The sequence below is a fragment of the Microcebus murinus genome, chromosome 10, assembly GCF_040939455.1.
Source record: "Microcebus murinus isolate Inina chromosome 10, M.murinus_Inina_mat1.0, whole genome shotgun sequence".
NCBI lineage: Eukaryota > Metazoa > Chordata > Mammalia > Primates > Cheirogaleidae > Microcebus > Microcebus murinus.
In genome coordinates this window covers 5,502,796-5,525,111 of record NC_134113.1, presented here as the reverse complement: position 1 = coordinate 5,525,111, position 22,316 = coordinate 5,502,796, and the positions used below count along the sequence as shown (strand labels likewise).

Genomic DNA, 22,316 nt, shown 5'->3' with positions numbered 1-22,316 from the left:
AGTTTCTGCACTGGACTCCACATAGCAGCCAAGGCATTCTTGTTTAAATGCACACATCTGAGCACACCAATCCCCTGTGCACAGCCCTCCAGTGGCTCCCATCCTGCCCAGAGTAAAAGGTAAAGTCTCACCAAGACCACCAGCCCCCCCACCCCCGCCACCACCCCTGACTGGCTCCTGGTGACCCTCTGGCCTTGTCTCCCACCACCCATCCCCACTGGCTGTTTTTAGCCACACCAGATGCTGCTGTTCCTCGTGAGTATGTGGCTTTCCCTGCCTCAAGGTGCTGGCACTTGCTGTTCCTTTGGCCTGGAACATTCTTCCCCAGATGTCCACTGGCTCACTGTCACTTCACTAAGGTTTTGGCCACTTTCATTGTGTCAGAAAGGCCTTCCTTGACCACCTATATAAATTAGGGCTCCCCAGCCCCAATACTCTTATCTTCTTCCAAGTCCTCCTCACCAACAATGTCACCCTTGCTTGTCTTTATTATCTACCCCCCCCATGAATGCTGGCTCCCTAAGAGCAGGTTTATTCACTGCTTGGTCCCAGGGTCTAGGACAGCATCTGGCACAGTGTGGACACTCAGTAAATATTTATTTGAATGGACAAATGAATTTGTCTTCTTCTCACCTGCTTGGAAAAAAGCCACACTCTAAGGAAGGCTAGTGATATGTCTGCAAATATCACCTCAGACCACTGGTCCACACTATCAGGCCATCCTGAATCTATTAGTCATAATGAGGATATCCAGTATCAGTGTAATGATTACAGTAATATGATCTTTGCACAAATATTAACTGAATGAATGAATGTTGGGCACAAAACCCTGTGTTAAATTCTGTACAAACCCCCAACTAGAGAACAACTAACAACTAGCGAACGCTGGCTAACCTGACCTCAGTATCCAAAACTGGGAGAACCGAGAGAAGACAAGAGGGCCCCGTGCCAGCTGGAGCGAAGCCGGTGTCGACACTTCTGTCCTCAGTGCCATCGCTTTGTCTAAAAGAGGGAGCCCTCGCCTCTGAGCACTAGATCCTGTGGCCAAATAAAAATCTCAGCACCTCGTCTTCTGTCAAATCTCCATTCACCTCTTTTGGTAAAAAGGAGGACATGAGGCGATGCGCTTTTTTAAAAACCCAGAGCAACCCATATGGATCTCCAGCGTGGAAAGCCAGGAAGCAGTGAGTCTGGCACAGAACTCACACCCACCAGAGGTACGTCTCCAAGTTTCTTATCATTTGTCAGACTGAAGTTTGGCAAGGTCTGAAGAATTGAGCTGCAGATGGTGAGGCTTATCAAGGCAACAAAGTTAGGGCGTGGTATACAAGACTTGTCCCACACATGGTAGGAAAGAAGGAAAAAGAAGGAATAAAATGGCTTAGGGCCCCCCAAATAGTGACCAGGCCCCATTCCACTCTGTTTCCCTGCCCTGCCGTGGTCCCTGAGCCCCAGCCACACCCAACTACTTAGAATTCACAGGCACATCAGGGGCTCTTCTCACATGCTGAAAAGGCTGCAAGGCCATGGCCTGATCTCTACCTTATCTTCCCCGACTCTTCTCCAGCCCTGCTCACACTTCACGACTCCCTCCCCCATCCCTTTCCGACTTGCTTCATTTTTCTTCTTAGCATTCATCAACACCTGGACCATTTCATATTTATTTCTGTATCTGTTTATTGCTTTTCTTCCTCCATTGAAATGCAAACTCCTCAGATCAGGGAAGTGGCTCTGATTGCCACCCATAAATACATGCAGAGTGCTGCCCCTGCCGCAGGATGTGGCACTTCTCCTCTGGCTTTCCTAATGACCCTCCCATCCAGTGGCTGGATCCCCAAGTCCATCTTGACACCTTGGCTTATTCCTGCCTGATCTTGGTAACTAGCTCCCTCCCCTGGAGCGGGGCTCCTGCCCACTCCCTGACTGGCCTCTGCTGTCCAGCCATTCCCTTTCCACCCTTCAAATCCCCACCTCGCCAGGGAGGAGTGCTCAGAGAGCCAAGTGTGCTGAGAGAGGGTAGAACTGGAGCACAGTTAGCAAAAGGAGAAGCTACTGCTGCTTCTTCCTCCCTCCAAATCCAGCATGCTTCTTAGAAGAGAACATTCCTCTTGCCCTTATTACTGCCCAAAGAGATCAGCCAGAGAAAGGTGATCCCTACCCTGACTTCATTACCCATTATACCCTGTCCCCATTGTACCCCGACCTCCTGCACCCTGGCCCCCCCATCACACCCCCGCTGCCTCACACCCAGCACCTAACTCCCCGTATTCCAGGTGCAGCACACTACTGCCTACCACCTGATTGTGTGCACCTGCAAGCTAAGAATGGTTTTAATATTTTTAAATGGTTAAAAAAATCAAAAGAAGACTAATATTTCATGACACGTGCAAGTTATGTGAATTTCAAATTTCAGTATCTATAAATAAATTTTAGTGGGACACATTCATGCCCATTCATTTACATATTGTCTAGGGCTGCTTTCCCTGATGCAGCCCAGTGGAATAGTTGAGCAGATATTCACTCTCAGCCCTGTATAAAATAAGATCACCTAGCCGTGTTCCACTCTCCCACACTCCCCTTACTTGCATCCGAGTGAGTGAAGAAGTTTCAGGAGAGCGTTTTGTGCCCAAACACAAGGAAAAGCACCGAGGATTTTAAAAGAAAACCAAAACAAGCTAGTTCTGGCTTTAAATTAAAGGCTCAGAAGACTGGACACGGGCCTGAGGCTTTCTGAAGAAGCTATCCCACAGAGTTCTCCTCTCAACCATCTTCCCCACCCCTGCCATGCTTTCCCCACCCTGTGTGGCCCATGCCCAGTGAGCTACTCCTAGCCCAGCTCGCTAAACACTGCTCTGGGCTGCCTGCTAGGGTGTGCTCAAGCGTGTGCCCCCACCGCATCCGGACCCCCATCTCCCCCCCAGTATCCCACCACACTCTGGCATGGTACCACACCCTGAACCCTCACTGCACCCCAGCACCCCATCACACCCAGGCACCCCACCGCACTCTGACTCCCCTTTCCTACCCTGGTGCCCTGCACCCTGTCTGGCCCCATTGTACCCCAATCCCCCTGCACCTTGGGCCCCCCACTACACCCCCACTGCCTCCCCCCAGCACCTAAGCCCTCTCAGCACCCATCCTGGCCCTACCCACCCCCACCACCCCCATAACACTCCGCCCCACTCCACTGCACCCCCAGCCCAGCCCTCTATCACAGCACTGCAGAACCTGATAGTAGGACAGTGTGTGACCTTCTCAATGTCCTTAGGGCGCATGTCTGGTAGATGCTCAAGACCTTGGGGGTGACCAGTGAAGCAAGCAGTGTACGGAGGGAACCATGAGGACAGCCTGAAACTCCCAGGCACTCTAGTCCAGTGAGCGAGGCTAGGAAAGGGCAGGGCAGAAAGCTTCAAGTTCTGAAGTGTGGCTTCATAAGCCAGAACCCCTTACCTAACATTTAAGGCAAAGAAATAAAGACACTTCACATAGAAGCAAAATAAAAGAAGGAAGTTATTGCTAAAAACAATAGGGCTGGGTGCAGTGGCTCATGCCTATAATCCTAGCACTCTGGGAGGCCGAGGCGGGAGGATTGCTCGAGGTCAGGAGTTCGAAACCAGCCCGAGCAGGAGCGAGACCCCGTCTCTACTATAAATAGAAAGAAATTAATTGGCCAACTAATATATATAGAAAAATTAGCCGGGCATGGTGGCGCATGCCTGTAGTCCCAGCTACTCAGGAGGCTGAGGCAGAAGGATTGCTTGAGCCCAGGAGTTTGAGGTTGCTGTGAGCTAGGCTGACGCCACGGCACTCACTCTAGCCTGGGCAACAAAGCCAGACTCTGTCTCAAAAAATAAAAAAATAAATAGGAGTAAAATTTAAATTAAAACATTTTTTAAAAAAAGATTTGGGTGAATTTATGAAAGGCAGAATCATAAATGTTACTACAAGAAGCAAAAAATGTCTGACCTTGAAGATTAAAGCCAGGGAGTGGAGAAAATAAGCACCTTCTCCCAGGCGAGGTGGTTTGCCCCAATATAAAGCACAGAAACTGCTCTGGGCTGGAGCTACCCCACTGGACAATCCCAAGATCACCTCTCTCCCTCCTTCTTTTCCACAGGGGACCTGAAGGGCAGAATAGTGCAGTGACTAGTTACTGGCTCTGAAATGAGGCCTCCAATCCCAGCTCCACACCTATTATCCAAGTAACCTGGGTGAAGCGACCTGATTCCTCCAAACTTTAGTTTTCTCATGTAAAATGGAAATGAACAATGACCAAGGGCACTGTATGGGTGTGTGGTTAACATGAAATGAGCTCTTACGTGCAGATGCCTCATACATGGAACATATTCAGTACATGGTGGTGTGATGAGAATTGCTAACTGGGATCAGTGACTGAGGACAGAGTTCTAAATAACCAAGTGACCACACACTCTTGTCAGGGAATATTAAGTGGTCGAATTGGCAGTACTCCCCCCAACCCTAGTCCCTCCTTCCCCACCTCCACTACCCCACGACCCAGCCTAAGATAACAGAAGACTAGAGAGGGAGAGAAGTCTTGAATAGGCACAAGTCCAGGTTTGAGGATAGGGTTTGAATCAATGAATAATTGTTGAATGGGTAGATGGATAGATGATGGACGTATGGGGGATGGATGGTATATGGATGGATGATGGGTGGGTGGATAGATGGATGGAAGGATGGATGGATGATGGATGGATGGGTGATTAATGGATGGATGATGGATAGATAGATAAGTGGGTGGATAGATGGATGGATGGATGATGGATAGGTGGGTGGAATGATTGCAGCATTCATGGGGAAGAAGCTTTGGTAAGCCAAGGAAACCCTTGTACAGCCAGGACAAGTACTTGCAAGAAGGAAAGATAGGCATCTCATGTTCCAGTAGATTCAGTGATCTGCTCTGCACCTTCCTGGGTAGAGGAACAGAGATTGTACAGACAGCAGAGCAAGGCAGGAGGATCAGACTGAAGCAGCCTGAACACTCATTGTTGGCACGGACAGGACGTGAATTTTCCATGGGTTGAGAAGCTATCAAGAAAGGTAGCAAGCTTGAGCTATCCTTCTCTCAAGGGGCTGCTCCTCAGGTGATGGGATCCGAGCAGCAAAAGGATGTGAGGTGGACCAAGAAGCGGGAGCTGAGGAGGTCCAGAGGGGTTGTCAGAGCCGATCCCTCTCATCAGAAAACCATACAGTTCAGGGCCCCTCAAAGCACTGTCCTACTTACTCCTATATGCCATATGAGAGAGCAGCCTTTATATACTGCCCAGAAAGGAAACCAGCCAAAGGAGAGAGAAACATGCTCATCACAGACCCCATGACTGCAGGAGAGAGGAAGCAGAGAGAGGAAGAGAAGGCCCAGCAAGTGAGTAGGCCGTGCGCCTTCCCACCACAGGGCCCTCGAGCTGGGAGGAGCAGGGAGAAAAAGGACATGTGGAACCAGCTCTGACCTTGAGACTTAAACCCAACTTACCTGCACTGGATTTGTTTATACCTAAGTGTGACCAGAGCACCAGGAGATCTGCCTAAGATATCCCGAAGGGATAAAAAAGGGAGATTCACCAGTGCCTGTCTGAGAACAGTGAGAGGAGAAAAACCAAACTGCTTCATATTTGTACCCCACTGAGTTCAGATGGTTCAATAAACTGCGAACGGCTGATGCTATTATTACTCTATAGTTCTTTGTTTAAAATTCTTTTTATAGCACTTTGAGCTCCAGGAAGGAAAACTGTGAACCCAAATAAATATGACCACCCAGGCTTTACAGGAAGTGAGAAAAGGCCTAATGTTTCCTCTCTGAAGCCCAGAATCCCCACTCAGCCTACAAAATAATCCCTCTGCAGGCCTGGCTCTGATGCGGGCGCAGGGGAAGCTGCTTCATGCCAGAGTGAAACCTGCAAACAACTTAGACCTTTTACAAGTTTATTCTTATTGTCCACCTGCCCCGCCCCCACCAGCTGTTTTCTGCTCAGCTCCTAATCTGCTCACCCACAGCTACTTTTTCTCGCCTTCTTCCTAAGAGAAGGGGGCCGGGAACCAGGAACTGCACCCCCCTTCCCCACGGCTGCAGACTGAGCCCCAGGGGGAGGGGGCTGTAGGCAGCTCCACGTCTTGGCTCTACAGCAAACGGAGGGGTTCAGCACCCACGGCTGTCAGTCTGGCACCTCTCTGTCTCCACTGCTAAATTCATTTTAAATTTAAGAAGTAAAAATTTTAAATGAAACCATGTAAAAGGATTTCTCTTACAATAAACACATCAATGCTCATTTTCCTTATTATTCTACTTTTGGCTATTTTGTATAAAATCTTTAATTAAAGTTTTTCTTTGAAATTGTCATTATCAACCCAGAAGAAAGCAAGGGGAAGAAAGAACAACACAGCTGTGCAGATACGCAGCACTATTCAGGACTAAATGAACTGGAACGGAATCAGTAGCTTGACTGTTATGTTCTTAGCGTTGGCTCTGTATTCTCAATAGCACAGTCTAACTTGTCACTTTATATCGATTCCATCTGTTTACACTCTGCAGAGTATTGGCTTCCCACCGTGAACATTTCCTATTTACCAGCTGGTAGAGATGAGCCAAACCAGATAGGAAAAAATTAGACTGCATTCAAACCTCATAAACACAAACTTTCAACTCAGGGACATGTGGGCAGAGCGGCGACTGGCATCGCTCACCTTTAACAAAGGCTTCCCTTCCCTGCCTCCGGGCTGACATGCTCTCTCACTGCTGTGGCAGTCGCCCCCACAGGCCAAGGACTATGCACTTGCTTACTGAACATATGCATACCCTGCCTTTACCAAAAATTGAACAAGCTCACAGAAAAAGACATCCAAATGAGATCCACAAGAATGGAGAAAAGAAAACTGGCCAAAAAAATTGCTAAAGAAACCTAAAAGTCACAGTGACTATGATGGAGCCAAAATCTGATCTTGGGTCTCCTTGCAGCCAAGGTGAAGAGGGAAATTTGCAGTGGTTATATACTCCACAAGCGATGTAAGCCTTCCCCCACATTTGCTTTCCATTTTTAAAATGCTCACTTGCAATGTATAGCTTAGAGACATAGAGACATACTAGGAAACTCTAGCTACCCATTGAACTTACAACACAGCTATGAAAAGTAGTCCCAAGTCTATATACTGAAGGTCTTAAAAAGGGTGCCAGATTGATAAGAAATATTTCTCTCTCTTCTTTCTTCCTTACCCAGCCCATGCTCATAGGATTGGAGCTCCCTTTGTAGGTGCCACAGGCCAAGAATACTGGGGTCCCTAGGACTCCACCCCAGCTCACTCCTAGGACAGAGCTGCACACCAGGAGAAGCAAGCCAAGAATCTCAGGGGCTACCAGCTCTACCCAGCACCTCACTATTGTTTGGATATCATAGGTGAGGAGCCTGCTTTGAGAAAGGCAGGCACATCAAGGAGGATTGCTCAGGTTAGGTGAAAAGTTTCCTGGGCTGGGCCGATGCTGGGTACTGCCAGATTGCTACAGCACTTTGCCAAGATCCCAGCCAGCCACAGCCACCTAACGTTAAGAACTAGACCAGAATCATATTTCAGAGTAGAAAAGGACCTTGTCTGCCACTTCCCCCAGCATTTCCCAAAATGGCATTCCTCCAAACACACGTTCCTCTGGATCTTAACTAGAGCTAACCAGTAAATGTGCAGGAAGGCTGGTTTCAGCAACATTACATAGATATCTGTACAGAGGCCTCCTCTGAGCCACTACTGTGCTAACATACACTGTGAATCCTAAGGACCAGGGGAACAGCACTGGAGGAACGGGGGTGAACTCTAGGGGACCCAAGTCAGCAGGACCTAGAGATGCACTGGGTGTAGAGGGTGATGGAAAGGAAAGTCAAAGTAGTGCCCAGTTTCTGGCTTGGTGACCTAAGTGGATGAGACCAAGAATGCAGGATCTGGCACAGGTTTGGGAGGAAGCTCCTAAGTCCACTCAGTGAACACTGAGTGGGAAGTGCCTACGTCCTCTCCCTTCACCCCTATAGACATCTTCCCTCCTCGAAAATTGACCAGTCCATGGGGAAACACCTACCCTCTGCCTTCCTGGCTTGTTTCTTCTGTTCATTCATTAATTCCAAGACTTAATGAGGTGCTGGTATACACAAACCATCTGGAGTACAACCCTTCCTCCAGGGCCAGGCTCAGACTGAACACCCTCCATGGGGACCATCCCAATAGTCAGTAAGGGTGACTTCCCCTTATAAACTCTTGGGGAGTTTACTGTCCACATCACTCAACTGACTTCCAGCAAGAGCAACTCACATTGCTTTATTCCCCAAATCCTCCTGGTCAAGGCGATATGCCAACCAATAAACACATTTTTAAACCATTGTAATGTGTGGCTTATGCTTGTGTTCCCAGTGAGGATGAAGATCAGATCCTAGTCTTCTTTGTATCCCCAGGAACCACATGGTGTCCCCCTCACTACCACCAGCACATACTCAACAGATGCAGGCTGGTGACGATGATAAGAGGGTAACCGATCACATCCAAGCCTGATAATAAGTAGCCCTGACTCCAGTTGCACTCCCAGAAAACTGACCCATTAGGCTGCCGACAACCAGCTCCAAAATACCCCCTTTCTCACATCATAACCTCCTTATCAGACACCTTCAAACATCCTCCTCCCACCATGCCTTGGGGTCCAAACCCGGCCTTCAAATACTTCTATTTTTTCTCCAGCCTACCTTTCAAAACTGATCTGTTTCTCTGCACTGAGAAACAGAACTCTCCACAGAACAGTCCCAGGACTTGTCTCCTCACTGCGCCCCAACCACGTCTCCACTGTCCCCACCTCCAGGTCCTTTTCTCATGCCAGGTTGCAATTCTGAAAGCTGTCCCCACATCACCTCCCTATCCATCCTTGCACACACTGAAACCCTGTCCATGGTCCAAAGCCAAGGTCCAATCTCACCTTTCTCATCAAATTGTTCTAAGTACCATGAACTTTTCTACAAAACTTTATTTATTCATACAACAAATGTTTACTAAATATGTATCAGGTGCCAGGAACTGTTCAAGGCACTGGAGTTACAGCCGAGAGCAAGACAGAGAAGGTGCCTGCTCCCACAGAACATCTATCCTAGCCATGAGCAAGTAAACAAACAAACAAACAAAATTTCAGAAATGGTCTAAGCATTAAGGAAAATATACAATTTTAGATAGGGTAGTGAAAAAGCATCTCTCTGGAGATATCTCTCCCACAGAGCTCTGTAAGCCAGGATATTTAACTGAAGTTCACTCAATGCGCAATCAAAGCCATGGGCCATCTTCGCCAGAGGAGTCTGACGAGATCTACCTTATGTTTTGAACAGATAACTCTGTCTGTGGAATGCAGACTTTAAGGCACAAGAGGGGGTACAGGAAAAACAGCTAAGGTGTCATCAACCAAGCACAGGCCACAGATGACGGTGGCTTAGGCTGTAATGGTGGCAGCAGGCAGGCGTAGCTGGTTCAGGACCTAGTTCAGGATCCAGCAGAGGGGACTTGCTGCGGGGCTGGATATGGATATGAGAGCGGCTCTGGTAAGGGAAAGAGGCGTGAGGCCAGTGCTCAGTTTCTGCTTGAATGAACAGTGCGTGGGAACGGTTACTAGCCCTGGGGGAGACATAGGGAGGATGGCTTCCTGGGGTGGGGGAGGACAATCAGAAGTTATGTTTCACCCTGTAGACCCTGGAGAGTCTGGCGCCCCAGAGGAGAGGCAAGTGTGGGCCTGATGAGCACAGAGGCCTCATCCTTTCCCTCCGTAGCAGTAAAGCACAGACGCCTGCACCATCGTTTCACTTTCCATGAGAGAACTCATTTGTCTCATGTTCCTCAAATGCAAACTCCTAATTTTTCTGGACACTTGTATGGGCCCAGCACTGTGGTGAGTTCATTTTACATTTATCCTCACACAGAACACCAACAACATTAGAAAACCTTGCAATATTGTTTCCCTATTTCAGAGAGGCAGGAAGTCTCGAGAGAGATTCGCTCCCTGGGGGTTACTGGGAGAGGAAGCGTTGGTGCTCGGACACACACTCGGGCTAGCTAAGGCAGAGAGCTCCAGACTGTTCTCCCACACTGCGCTGCTTTAAACACTTACCCCTACAATCTTGTGTTTGTACTATTAATTTGCCACATCAGGAAGATGTTATTTAAAAAAAAAAAAAGATAAACAGTCTGTAATAATTACAAATTCTGAAAGAATCTTTGCTGTACTTTCCTCATAAAAGCTTTAGTAAATTAATAGTACAGCAACCAAAAATAGGTCCTGAGGGTAGAAGTATAGAGGGTAGAAGTATTCTATATAATTTTTTCATAAAATGGCAACTGATTATTTTGTGGTGTGAGATTCTCTAGATCAAAATGTAAGTGCTACTCTTCATTTAGTTGCACGCAGACACACGAATAAAAGCTGTGACATTATTAATCACTATATTCAGTTATGATTGATAGGCTTTTCTGCAGGGAGGAAAAAGTGCCTCAGATACAATCTGTCCCAACAGCTCTGCGATATGCTAATATTTTCTTCAGATGAAAGAGGAGATGTGTTCAAATACCTGCTACAATAGGCAATTAATAGCAAGCGCACCAAAGTAGGGCTGATGAAAGTAGGATTAGGAGAATATTAGGAATTAACCAAGAGCTTGCATGTTTTAGTAAACGGACTCATTTGGAGTCTGACACAGCCTTTTCATTAGGCAAACACACTGCACTCTGCTCTATTCAGCCATGCTAATGTGGTTTATAATATTAGTTATGTTTATGAAATGGTTCTGACTCAGACTAACAACTGGTTCTTTATTCCTTGAGCAGAATATTTTTAAATTTCTTTTTAAAGAAAATTCACTAATTTAAGAAACTGAGTCTACCCATCACTTTTGCCTCTTCTTCATGAGGATATTACAGAGCAAGCAAGCAGCTTAGTACCTATAATTATTTACTAATTGCTACTGAAATGACTGAGGCTGCATCTATACAACTCCAAGGCACCAGAGTAATTCCATAAAAACTTGTGTTGGATCACTCGGTGTCCAACAGACACACTAGTCACAGCCGACTGGGTAGACCAGATGTTCTGACATCATGGAGCCCAAGCTTTTGGGCCCTTTTTTCTTTTGAGAGCTCTCTGCCTTAGGTAGTGACATGGGTAGCAAACAGCCTGGGGCTTTGGATGGTGTTTTTCTTTTTCTACTTCTCTAACTGAATTATACACTCTTGAATCCTAGTTTTCAGTTAAGGACAGTTTTTGTGCGGGTAGGAGAGAGAAAGAGTCATGACATTTCTGAACATGTGCTGTGTTCTCATATAGGTCAGGGTGGCTTCCTATTTGGCAGTAATTCCCAGGACAGAGCTTACAGTCGCCCCACCTAAGTGGCAAGATGGGATTTTCTTCCTTTATTAGCCACTTCTGCCTTCAGCTCATGTGTGGAGTTGACAAATGACAAAACAGAGTGAAAATCCAAACCTCTGTCAGCCTGGCAACACACTGAATCCCTGCTGGAGTCCCTTTATTCCTTGCAGATTCCTCACCCGAAGAATATGCAGCACCTGGCCTGAGGTCTCAGACACCAGCCCCTGCTGTAAGACGGGCAGACGGGAGGGACTCTGAGAGGCAGGACACCAGACAGAGATGAGTGGAGAAAACTCCCAAATGCCCATTTGAAGCAGATGCTATGTGGATGGAAAGATGGCCGTGGCTGGAACAAAACTCATTTACTCACACAGCAATGGTGAACAGACTTCTCTCTGCAATGGGCTGGGTCCACCAACAGGCATAACAAGTTGTCACATGTGCTGAATACAAAGCAGGTGTCAATATCTTCCCTGAAGAGGGCCTCTGAGAGGCCCTCAACAAATCCCTCCACCTCCTGGGAGACTCTGGGAGCAAAGCACCTGAAGATCAGAGAACTGAAGAGCCAGGCCAGGAGATGCCCAGTCAAAAGCGCTGAAGAGGCAATGAAAGCACAGGGTCATGTTTATGACCAAAATGAAAAGCAAGGGCTGAGACAGTAAGGGCACTCGAAGTGTGGGCAGGACTCAGAGTGATTACTGAGTGGAACCTGAGTGCAGAGCAACCAGACCTACAGCCAGATGGAGCTGAAGAGAGCACACCAAGAACGAGCCCTGGGCTTCCAGAGCTTCCTCCTCCCCCAAACACCAGGCCCCTGGGAACAGACAGCACCTCTTCCCATGTAGCCATGGAGCACAACCACCAAAGACAGAGATGGAACCTGCAGATCATCCAGTCTGGTCTGATCCCTTGCCTGATGAAGAAAATGAGGCTCAGAGAGCCCAAGGGTTCAACTGGATAATAAGCATAAACGTGGACACATGTTGGAGGGCCTGAGTGCCCACAAAAAAGAGAGAGGCTGAGAATCCAACCATCAGACCAAGCTCACTGCAGAAGAAAACAGTGAGAAAGTGTGAGCAGTTTGGGAGCAGTCAGTTTTGGGACTCCAACTGCTAATTATTTGCTGGTTTAGGAAGGCTAGTCCACACATGCACCAGCAAAGTCTGGCTCCAAAGATTCAGATACATCTGTATGCATTCTTGACTCAAATAAGCCATGTGGACTTATATGAAAAACAAAATAGTTAGCATTTTTCCAGTCCTAAACCAAAACCATCACCCAGCAATGACAACATGTGTATGCAGAGTTCTATACATGTATAGCAGCGTGTATTCCTGTGGTAACACCCAGGTATTCTTCTCAGTCTCAAACTGGTGTGTTGCCACTAACAGGATCAAGTCTCCCTAAAAGCATGATACCACACACAGCAGACAGAGAGGAGTAGATTTGCCTTGTTCTGTTTATTTCGGGGGGAGGAAGATATGAGATTCGTTTGTGTCCCTACCTATACTCCACAGGACGCTGCACTAATCAGCATAACAGCTGGCATTTCTAAAGTGGATATTTTTAAGCCTCACAACAGGATTGCAGGTGGGTGGTGTTATCCTCACTGACAGAGGAAGAAACCTGATGACTAGGACTTGTCTAGGGCCACCTGGCTGACAAATGGCAGAGCCTCAAGATGGAAACTCATATCTGACTGGGTCCTGAGGTCAGTCTTGTCCACTCCACCTGCCTGCCCAGGGTCGGGGTCATAGGTTGACTTTGGGCTGCAGAACACCTGGCAGAGGATACCCCGCACTTCCCTGGGATCTGGCATTACCTCGCCCTTTTGCCTTCCTCTGGGGGTCCTCACAGGAAGTGTCCTGAAAACTGCACTGGTTTAAACTCACACTTAGTAGGAGGGGTTTTTGTGGGGAGGAGGCTGGAATAAAAAGGGACACATTGAAAGCCTAGGTAGTGTCAGAGTTCTTTGGAGATTTGCTTATCACAGCCCTCATTTTGGTAGGTCGTGGTACTGGCCCGTGTCCACACCCTCTACACTGACGGCAGTGTTGCAGTATTGATCCATAACATTTATGCTGCTACAATGACTGTCATAAACAGTGGTCTTTTGCAGGAGGATTTTATTTTGTTTTTAATTATTATAGGTACATAATAGTTGTACCAGGAGTGTTTTGTGATTGACACGAGTTTATGAAGAGATAAATAAAAGACATCATAAATAATATCAATCATATTATTAATACGTATTTCTTACAGAATAACAAATGGGCCACAACAAAAGAAGCAGATAATTATACTAGTGTTCTCACTGATATCAGCTATAGCAAAACAGGTTTTTAGGAACACATAATGCTAAAAAATTATCATATTAAGATGAATTTTCTTGTGTTAATGGTATCAGCCAGAGAAATGGAGACAAACATTTTGTGGATCTCTGGCTATATTTGATTTTGAAATGTATGAAAGTCTCAGAAGAGTTCAAAAAAGAAAGAAAATTTGTCACATTTCAAACCAACATATTGAATCAAATAAATTAAACCCTGATTCTCAAACTGCTCATGTAACTGACAGGCTCAAATGCATTTTAAAAAGTAGTCCAATTCCAACCCCTGAATGACATTATCATCTCCTCCCCTCCTTAACCATAATCAGCAAATCGGAACAAAGCTATATGCTCTTTTTCTGAAGACATGTGGTAGCTTTTGTGGCTATATTGCTCAATACTTAAATATATATCATTTTGAGTTTGACTGGGTTTTTTTTACCATGCTGCTCTTGATTGGCATTTACTGCTACAAAGCAGTCGTTTTCTCTTTCTAAAGGAAAACCTGCTCAGTGTTAGACAAAGACAGAAAAGGCAGCCCTACTAATAATGATCTAAAGTTAATACAAAAGTAATTAATATTCCAGGACTTCTGCTGGTGTCATTTATCAAAAGAGATGCCATCCAAGGCAGTCAGAGCAGCCTGAACATGAGCTTTCACACTGGCTTATTATCGGAAGATCTATTTAGTCAAATGACTTTGACACGAGCACACAGATGACAAGGTGGCTCATTTTGTATTATCTATGTCTGGTAACAACGACTGTTGACAAAGGGGGGGGATCATTTTTAAAAATCTCCATTACCTTTTCTCCCATTTGGGTTTCAAGTTCTTTTAATGTCCGGCAGCAATTAATTTCATTCCCACCTCCCCTTAAAAAAAAAAAAATTCTTTGTTAAAATGTTTTAACCAAATAAACGTTTACATAAGACATGCAGAGGTCAAAATTGCAAGGACTTCTAAATAATCTATTTTAAAATGCAAGGTATCTCTTATGTGCTATCATCTGACAGAAATGTGAACTTGGGCAAATTACTTAGTTTCTCCATGTCTTAGTTTCCTCATCTGTAAAATGAAATATAACAGCATTTACTCTTCCTAGGGTAGTATAGGGATTGAGTAATTACAGCTGATACTTAATGAACACTTACTATGCACCAAGCCTTAATAGGCCTGGTCTCATGAAACCTCCCAGCAGCTCTATGGGTTAAGCACCTTATCATCCTCACTTCACAGACAAGCAGGCTGAGGTCCTTATAGATGAGGAAGATGAAGGTGACATGTGAGGAACTGGGGGCACCAGGGTCAGACCCAGGTGATCTGGCTTCAGACCCAGCTCCCAAATCCTCATGAATGGCTTGGTGCCTTCCTCAGGTTCTCGTGGGAATGAATGAGTTCTCACTGAATTAGTTCCTGCTAGAACTGATAGTTGAAAAGAACTTGGCACCTCCCTCCCCTCTGTCTCTTCCTCCCTGTCCTGCCCTGTGATCTCGCCAGCTCCTCATCGCCTTCTGCCATGAGGAGAAGCAGCTTGAGGCCCTGGCCAGAAGCAGATGCTAGTTCCACGCTTCTTGCACAGCCTGCAGGACCATGAGCCAAATAAAACTCTTTTTTAAATAAATTACTCAGCCTTGGGTATTTCCTTTGTAGCAATGCAAACGGACCAAGACACCAACTCTTACACACTCAGAGGCATGACTTTTTAAATAGTGTCCTAGGTCACACAATTTTAATCTTCATGTTGCTTCCAATTTAATCAACCACCATTAGATAGTCAGGAATCTCCTCAACATGGTGATTTTTATACATTACCAGTTCTGGTAAGGCTAAGGTAGCCAGGCAGAAGAGATGGCATACCACTTCTTGTGTTCACTCTATGTCATTGATGACATTAAGTTTTTGGCTGGTATATGTGACCTCCCCAAAATAATTTCAGAAAGGAAGTGCTGTGACCAGAATATTAAGTCTCACCTCCACATACTTTGAGAATTTGAGCTACACTTCTGTCAGTGCCCCAAGATTCAGCCCCAGTCTAATGACCTGATAATTCAATGACTGTATTGGCTGCCTCTTGTTTTTATATACACTGATATGAAGAAATTATACAAGATCTGGTTGAAAAAGATCTGGTTTGGACACAGGAAGCAAAGGTGCTAGATGTTTCTACCTTTTCCAAGTACTCTGATATCACTAGATGACCATATACTATGGCAAGATTAGGAGAGGGTCCCAGGGGCTCCCACAGAAAAGCTTACTCTTATTCTTACAAATATAGTATAGAGTTCTAGGATGGCAAATATTTTATTTCAGCACATTGAAGATATTCTTTATCTTATAGCTTTCACTGTCACTGTTGAGAAGTCAGTGTCTAATTGTCACTCCTCTGAAGTCAATTCAGTTTCTTTCTCATTGCCTTTAATATTTTCTCTTTGATTTTGATGTTCTGCAGTTTCACTGTGAAATGTCTAAATAGGCATTTCTTTTTATTTGGCTTAAGATTCTCAGCCATTATCTTTTCAAATATTATTTCTGCCCTATTCTTTCTCCTATATTGCTATGGTTTGAATGTACTCCTCCCAAATTCAGTGTTTCCAATGTGATAATATTAAGAGACCTTTAAGAGGTGATTGGGCCATGAGGATTCCTCCCTCTTGAACAACATTAGGTGCCCTTAGAAAGGGGATTGAAGGAGGGAGTCCATCCTCTCTTGCCCTTCCCCCATGTGAGAGCACAGTAAATAGGTCTTCAACAGATGCCAACACCTCGGTCTTAGACTTCCCAGCTTCAATAACTGTGAGAAATAAATTTCTGTTCTTATAAATTATAATACCCAATCTCAGGTATTCTGTTATAGCAACACAAAATGGACTAAGACAGCTGTCTTTCTGGAAATCCAATTAGAAGCATATTAGGCCTCCTCTTCCTATTTTCCATGTCTCTTATATCTGTCCTCTATATTTTATATCTCCTTTTCTTTCTGTGTTGCATTCTGGATAATTTCTTCAGCTCTATCTTTTACTCCACAAATGCTCTTTTCATCTATGTTTAATCCAATTATTTTCACCCATCAACTGAATTTTATATATATTTAATTATTATATTTTTAATACCAGCAGTTCTCTTTTATACTTCTTCAAATCTTCACTTATCTATTCATTTCTTTAAACATATTAAAACACTATTTTTAGATGATATATCTGATAGTTCCAATATTTCAAGTGTTTGGAGATCTAATTCTGTTTGGTTTTATATATATTGGTTTGCAGTCCTCATTTTTTTGCCTCTTCATATGTTTTTAAAATTTTTGGTGTGATCTGATGTTACTTGGCACTTCATCTATGGAATTCTTTAAGGAATAGATTGAAGATACATTATTCCACAGAAGGGCACACCCAGTCCAGGATTGCTTTTAAGTAAGTTCCTAATCTAAGACTTTTCAGACCACACAGGTAGCATTAATTCAGGTGCAGACCTGCATGAAAATCAACCTATAATTAGAATGTATTCCCCTATTCACTCAACACTAGTGTTGAAACAGGTAGGTTTCCTTGTTGTGCCCCTCTGTGATGCAGGCTTACATTTGTAATTTACCTTTGCCTGAGGGTGTAGGTGTCCCACCTTGATATGCAATGGTCTTCTATTAGGTTCTTCCACCTTGTGCAGGTAACCTAGGCCTTCTCTTTTGTCTCCTTTACTCCAAATGGCCAACAAAAGTGAGCACACAAACTCACCAGGATTGGCTAATACACTCAGGGCAAAACCTGACTTTATCAAACGCTCCCTTAATTGAATTCCAATTTTCACATTATGTTAGGCCTCTGAGGTTTCCTTACTTTCCTGCCAGCTCAGCAATGTATTAAAATGTATGCATATATTTTACTTTTTATCCAGCATTTTAATTGTTTTCCATAGAAATGTTGTGTGTTGTTCATGATATATACCCTACCATATAACCAGGAAGAGAAGTCTCTATTCACTATAATGCAATGTCTCCAATGATAAAGAGAACTCAGCTTTAGGAGTAAGTCAGAAATCTTTCAAATTTAGTTTAAATATTTAGCCTTTTATGTTTAAAAAAGTAACTCAGGATTTTTTTCCTCAGAAATGGGGTCCCACTGTGTCACCCAGGCTGGAATGCAGTGGTGTAATCATAGCTCACTGCAGCCTCAAAATCCTGAACTCCAACAATCCTCCTGCCTCAGATTCCCAAGTAGCTAGTATTACAGATGTGCACCATCACATCTGGCTAATTTTTTCTTTTTTTTTTTTTTTGTAAATATGGGTTCTTGCTATGGTACCCAGGCTGGTCTCAAACTCCTGGCCTCAAGCAATTCTTCTGCCTCATCCTCCCAAGGTGCTAGGATTACAGGTGTGAGCCATCATGCTCAGCTGATCTTTTTATCTCAAATTAATTAGACTGAGGTTTTACAATAAGAGAAAAAGGCTCTCCTGCTTTCAGTATTACCAGTTGTTTAGATTTTCCAACAAAGAATATTCATATTAGGTTAATGTCCACCCAACAACCTTATCCTACAAAAAAGTCACGGTCTTTTAGGTCAAGGCCATGACTATGCAGCCTCTAAAACAATAGTCATTCTTTGAATGAGCCTAGAAATGATCATTTACTAAACAGAGCACAGAAAAATTCCAGATCACAGAAGGGATAATACTTTGTCATTCTTGGGGGAGCTGCACCACTAATTCTTTTTTTTCAATTGTGATTAAAAAACAAACACATAAAATTTACCATATTAATCATTGTTACGTGCATAGGTCAGTAGTGTTAAGTATTAATATATTCACATTGTTCTGCAAAAGATCTCTAGAACTTTTTTATCATGAAAAATTGAAACTCTATACCCACTAAGCATCAACTTCTCCCACCCCGTCCCCTTGCTGCACTCTTCTTATACCGAAGCTGCATCGGTGATAGATTTAATCACAAAAGCTATAACAACAGAATTTGTTAATATTGCAGGATCAAATTTAGTTCTTACATGTAATTGTTTATACAACTCCTGAGAAAATGAGGCTTATTCATTTAGTCATATAATGAGTAAATACTTTTTTTTACTAAAACAGTATTTTCTAAATCATACACTAGAATCAAACTGCTGATCGAGACATTAAAGGTCATATCCAACCTGCTCATGTTGCAGATAAAGCAAACAAGCTCCATGTTTATGCTAAAACTACAGAATACTAGAGGAGTTCATACAAAGATCTTTTTTTTTCATTTCCAGCCACCAAAATATGATCACTTTCCAATGAGCAATGTTAAAAATGTATAAAAACCAATCAATTTTAAATTTGGCATCTTAATATTTTAAAGATTAAAATTCATTATTTCCAAATTTAAATACATTATATGTAAAACATTTTTACCTGGCTTTAATTTGCTATGTTTATATTGTGTTACAGAATCATTTATCTTATTCTGAAGTATATCCTATATACATGCTAAAATATTCTCTAAATAAAATGTAAAGATTAATTCCATTAAATTCTAAATGGATAAGCTCTACCAACCCATATTCCATATAGATCTGCTGATATGATCCACTCCAATGGTTTTATGTCACAGTTTTTATTCATTATGTCAAATTTCACATTTTCATATGAGCAAACAAAACACTTACTTCTTTATAATATTTACATTTAGGTCAATTCCACCAAACCTGGACAGGAATTCAAGGTATGGCACAGAACCAGAGCAGGTGAGGGGGATCTACATTCAACAAGAAAAATGACAACATGTTAGAGAATCAAGATCCAAGCAATAGACAGTGTAGTAGGTCTCTAAATCAAAGGTTCCAGGATATAATGTAGAATCCTATTAATGTGATGGGCATTTCTAGTAAATATTTACAACTGCTTACTCTAGGTGTCCGAGTTGATGTGCATTCTCAGCAAACCAAGTGTAAATAGCATCCTACAACACCAGTCTGCTCAATTATTAATAAAAGTCAACAAGTTATCTACAAAATTATCTATAATCTATATATAAATCTAGCTAAATCTAAAGTCAATCTAAAAATAAAATAAAATTAGGAGAAATATTTTCTAATATATATTAATATTATATGTATAATATATATTGGAAGCTGAGGCACAGGACAGTTTTACTCTTTGCGTGTCATGTGTACTTTCTGTACATTCATATAGTTTTCAGGTTGAAAAAGTCATTTTTAAATTCAAAATTCTATAAATGACACTATTAGGTCAAGTGGCTCAACACAGAATCTAGATTAAATAAAGTATTATTTCAATGTTTAATTTACTGAAGTTGATAACTATGCTGCGATTATATAAAAGAATAGTTCTTATTCTTAGGAAATATACACTGATGTATTTAGGGGTAAAGAACCATGATATAAGCAACTTCCTTTCAAGTGCTTTTTTAAAAAATATTATATGCACATCATTTGTATATGTTGTTTACATACACATATACTCTCACATATGCACACAAATAATGAGAGATCACAGGAGAAGCAAATAAGGTGAAATGTTCACCACAGATAAATCTGAGTAAAACAGTATATGGGTGTTATTTGTACCAAATGGGTGCTATTTGTACTATTCTTATTCTTGCTGATTTTCTGGAGGTTTGCAATTATTTTTAAATAAAAAGTTAAACTTTTTAAAATCAAAATAATTATTTTTAAAAAGTATTATGAATCTAAAATTTAAATAAACATAAAATAAATATATACTCATTATAAAATATTTCATTAGACTTCATGCAAATATACAAACTACAATTTCCCATACAGCTGAATAGCTCCCAAGTCTACACAATCAAGTTTGTTATTTACTTAGCGTAGAAATGCTAGCCTCAAAGCCAAGCGTGGTTCTCTCAGTTTCCACCAAAGGATAAATTTCTCTTTACTATTTAAAATATGTATAACTAGGAAACAAGACCAGGGGAGAGTAGCTCAGGGCTCACAGGGTGGGCCTCTGTAGAAGCCTTTTCCTGGAAAGGACACCCATGATTTTTCTTTATTTTTGGGGGGGGGGGGGCAGAGGACACAGTCTTACTCTGCTGCCCTGGCTAGAGTGCAATGGCACAATCATAGCTCACTGCAATCTCAAACTCCTAGACTCAAGCAATCCTCTTGCCTCAGTCTCCCAAAGTGCTAGGATTACAGACGTGAGCCACCATGCCTGGCCTTCTATTTCTGATAGTGCATTTTTTTAGTAGATATAATTTTGGGTAAACACTTCAAAGTTTCCCTAATGTTGCAGAAGAAGGGCATTAAGTAGTTCAAGACTGGGTTCCCTCCTGGCTTGGGTAATGATAACAGTAAATGATGAAGGAAAGAAATTTACATCTACAGAGCTCATAATAAATGATCACAAAACTACTCTCAGTGTTTTACATGAGCAGTCCCAAAACCACCTTCAGGGGTGGTACCATTTTCTACATTTCACAGAACAGAGGTCTGATCTTCCTGCACAGCGCTGCCATTAAGTGCCAGAAATCTCTGTGAATCTGGAGCACAAGTTCATCCCACTACCCTAACCACCCTGCCTATAAAGAAAAAAAGTCCATCAAATGATTCAAGCTTTCATCACAATTCATATTGTTATTTATGATCGAACACAAGTTCTAAGTAGTAGAGAAATTCTTGCAATGATTGGTCTCCAAAGCTAAGCCCCTTAGACAACTAAAGAATCTAATCTAAAATGAGAGGCTCTGCTCAGTACGTGCCTTTTTGGTATTTGTGATTCCGGCAAAAATGTTTAAGAGTCAAAACCATACATGGATGAATTGCTGAAAGCCAATTCTTAGACTAGGGCTGGGAGAGGGTCATTTTGAAATCAGTATCCATCACATTGGTAAGTATCTTGAAAGAAGACTTTTTCTCTACCCTGGCACAACCACTGGGAATAGAACAGAACTGTTTTCCTTCTCTGGAATCTATTTACCAAGTGGACTTCTTTAAAAAGAGTCTATATTACTATTCAGAGACTGGCCAGGTGCTGGGAGTACATGTCTGTACTCCCAGCACTTTGGGAAGCAGGGACAGGAGGACCACTTCAGGCCAGGGATTTAAGACCAGCCTGAGCAACATACCAAGACCCTGTTTATACAAAAAGTAAGAAAATTAGCTGGGTTTGGCAATGCGCTCCTGTGGTCCCAGCTACTCAGAAGGCTGAGGCGGGAGGATCACTTGAGCCCAGGAATTCAAGGTTACAGTGAGCTGCGATCATGCCACTGCATTCCAGGCTGGGTGACAGAACAAGACTCTGTCTCTTGAAAACAAAAATGCAAAGACTGAGGCCACATTTTTAAATAAACCACAAAATTCGTCTTACTCTAATATAGGGCAGATTACAAGCAAAGCCTCTTCATTCTTCCTTCCCTGACAAATTATTAAAACACTGACATTCAAACATTTCCTGGTACAATTCTTCAAATAAAATTAAAGCTAAAATTAAAGCTAAAGTAATGAAGACTATAACTGAAAAATTGTTTTCTAATTTTAAGGGGAAATTCCCATGAAATCTTTTACCAGTTTCACTAAGTGTCCAGTTAGGCTCACATTAACCACTCAAAAAGAAACGCTGAATCACCACACATGGATTAGTCATTAAGATCT

General features: G+C 43.0%; 1 protein-coding gene across 1 annotated transcript in view; it reads right to left on the bottom strand.

The window, feature by feature from the left end:
* EFCAB6 (EF-hand calcium binding domain 6) overlaps positions 1-22,316 on the bottom strand; it is a 244,799-nt gene that overhangs the window by 186,991 nt on the left and 35,492 nt on the right. The window contains exons 6-7 of the mRNA XM_012757712.3: positions 19,350-19,438; positions 14,516-14,582 (exon numbers count right to left, since the gene is read on the bottom strand). Of these exons, the coding sequence (XP_012613166.2) occupies positions 14,516-14,582; positions 19,350-19,438 (156 nt within the window). The remainder of the gene's footprint in view (positions 1-14,515; positions 14,583-19,349; positions 19,439-22,316) is intronic.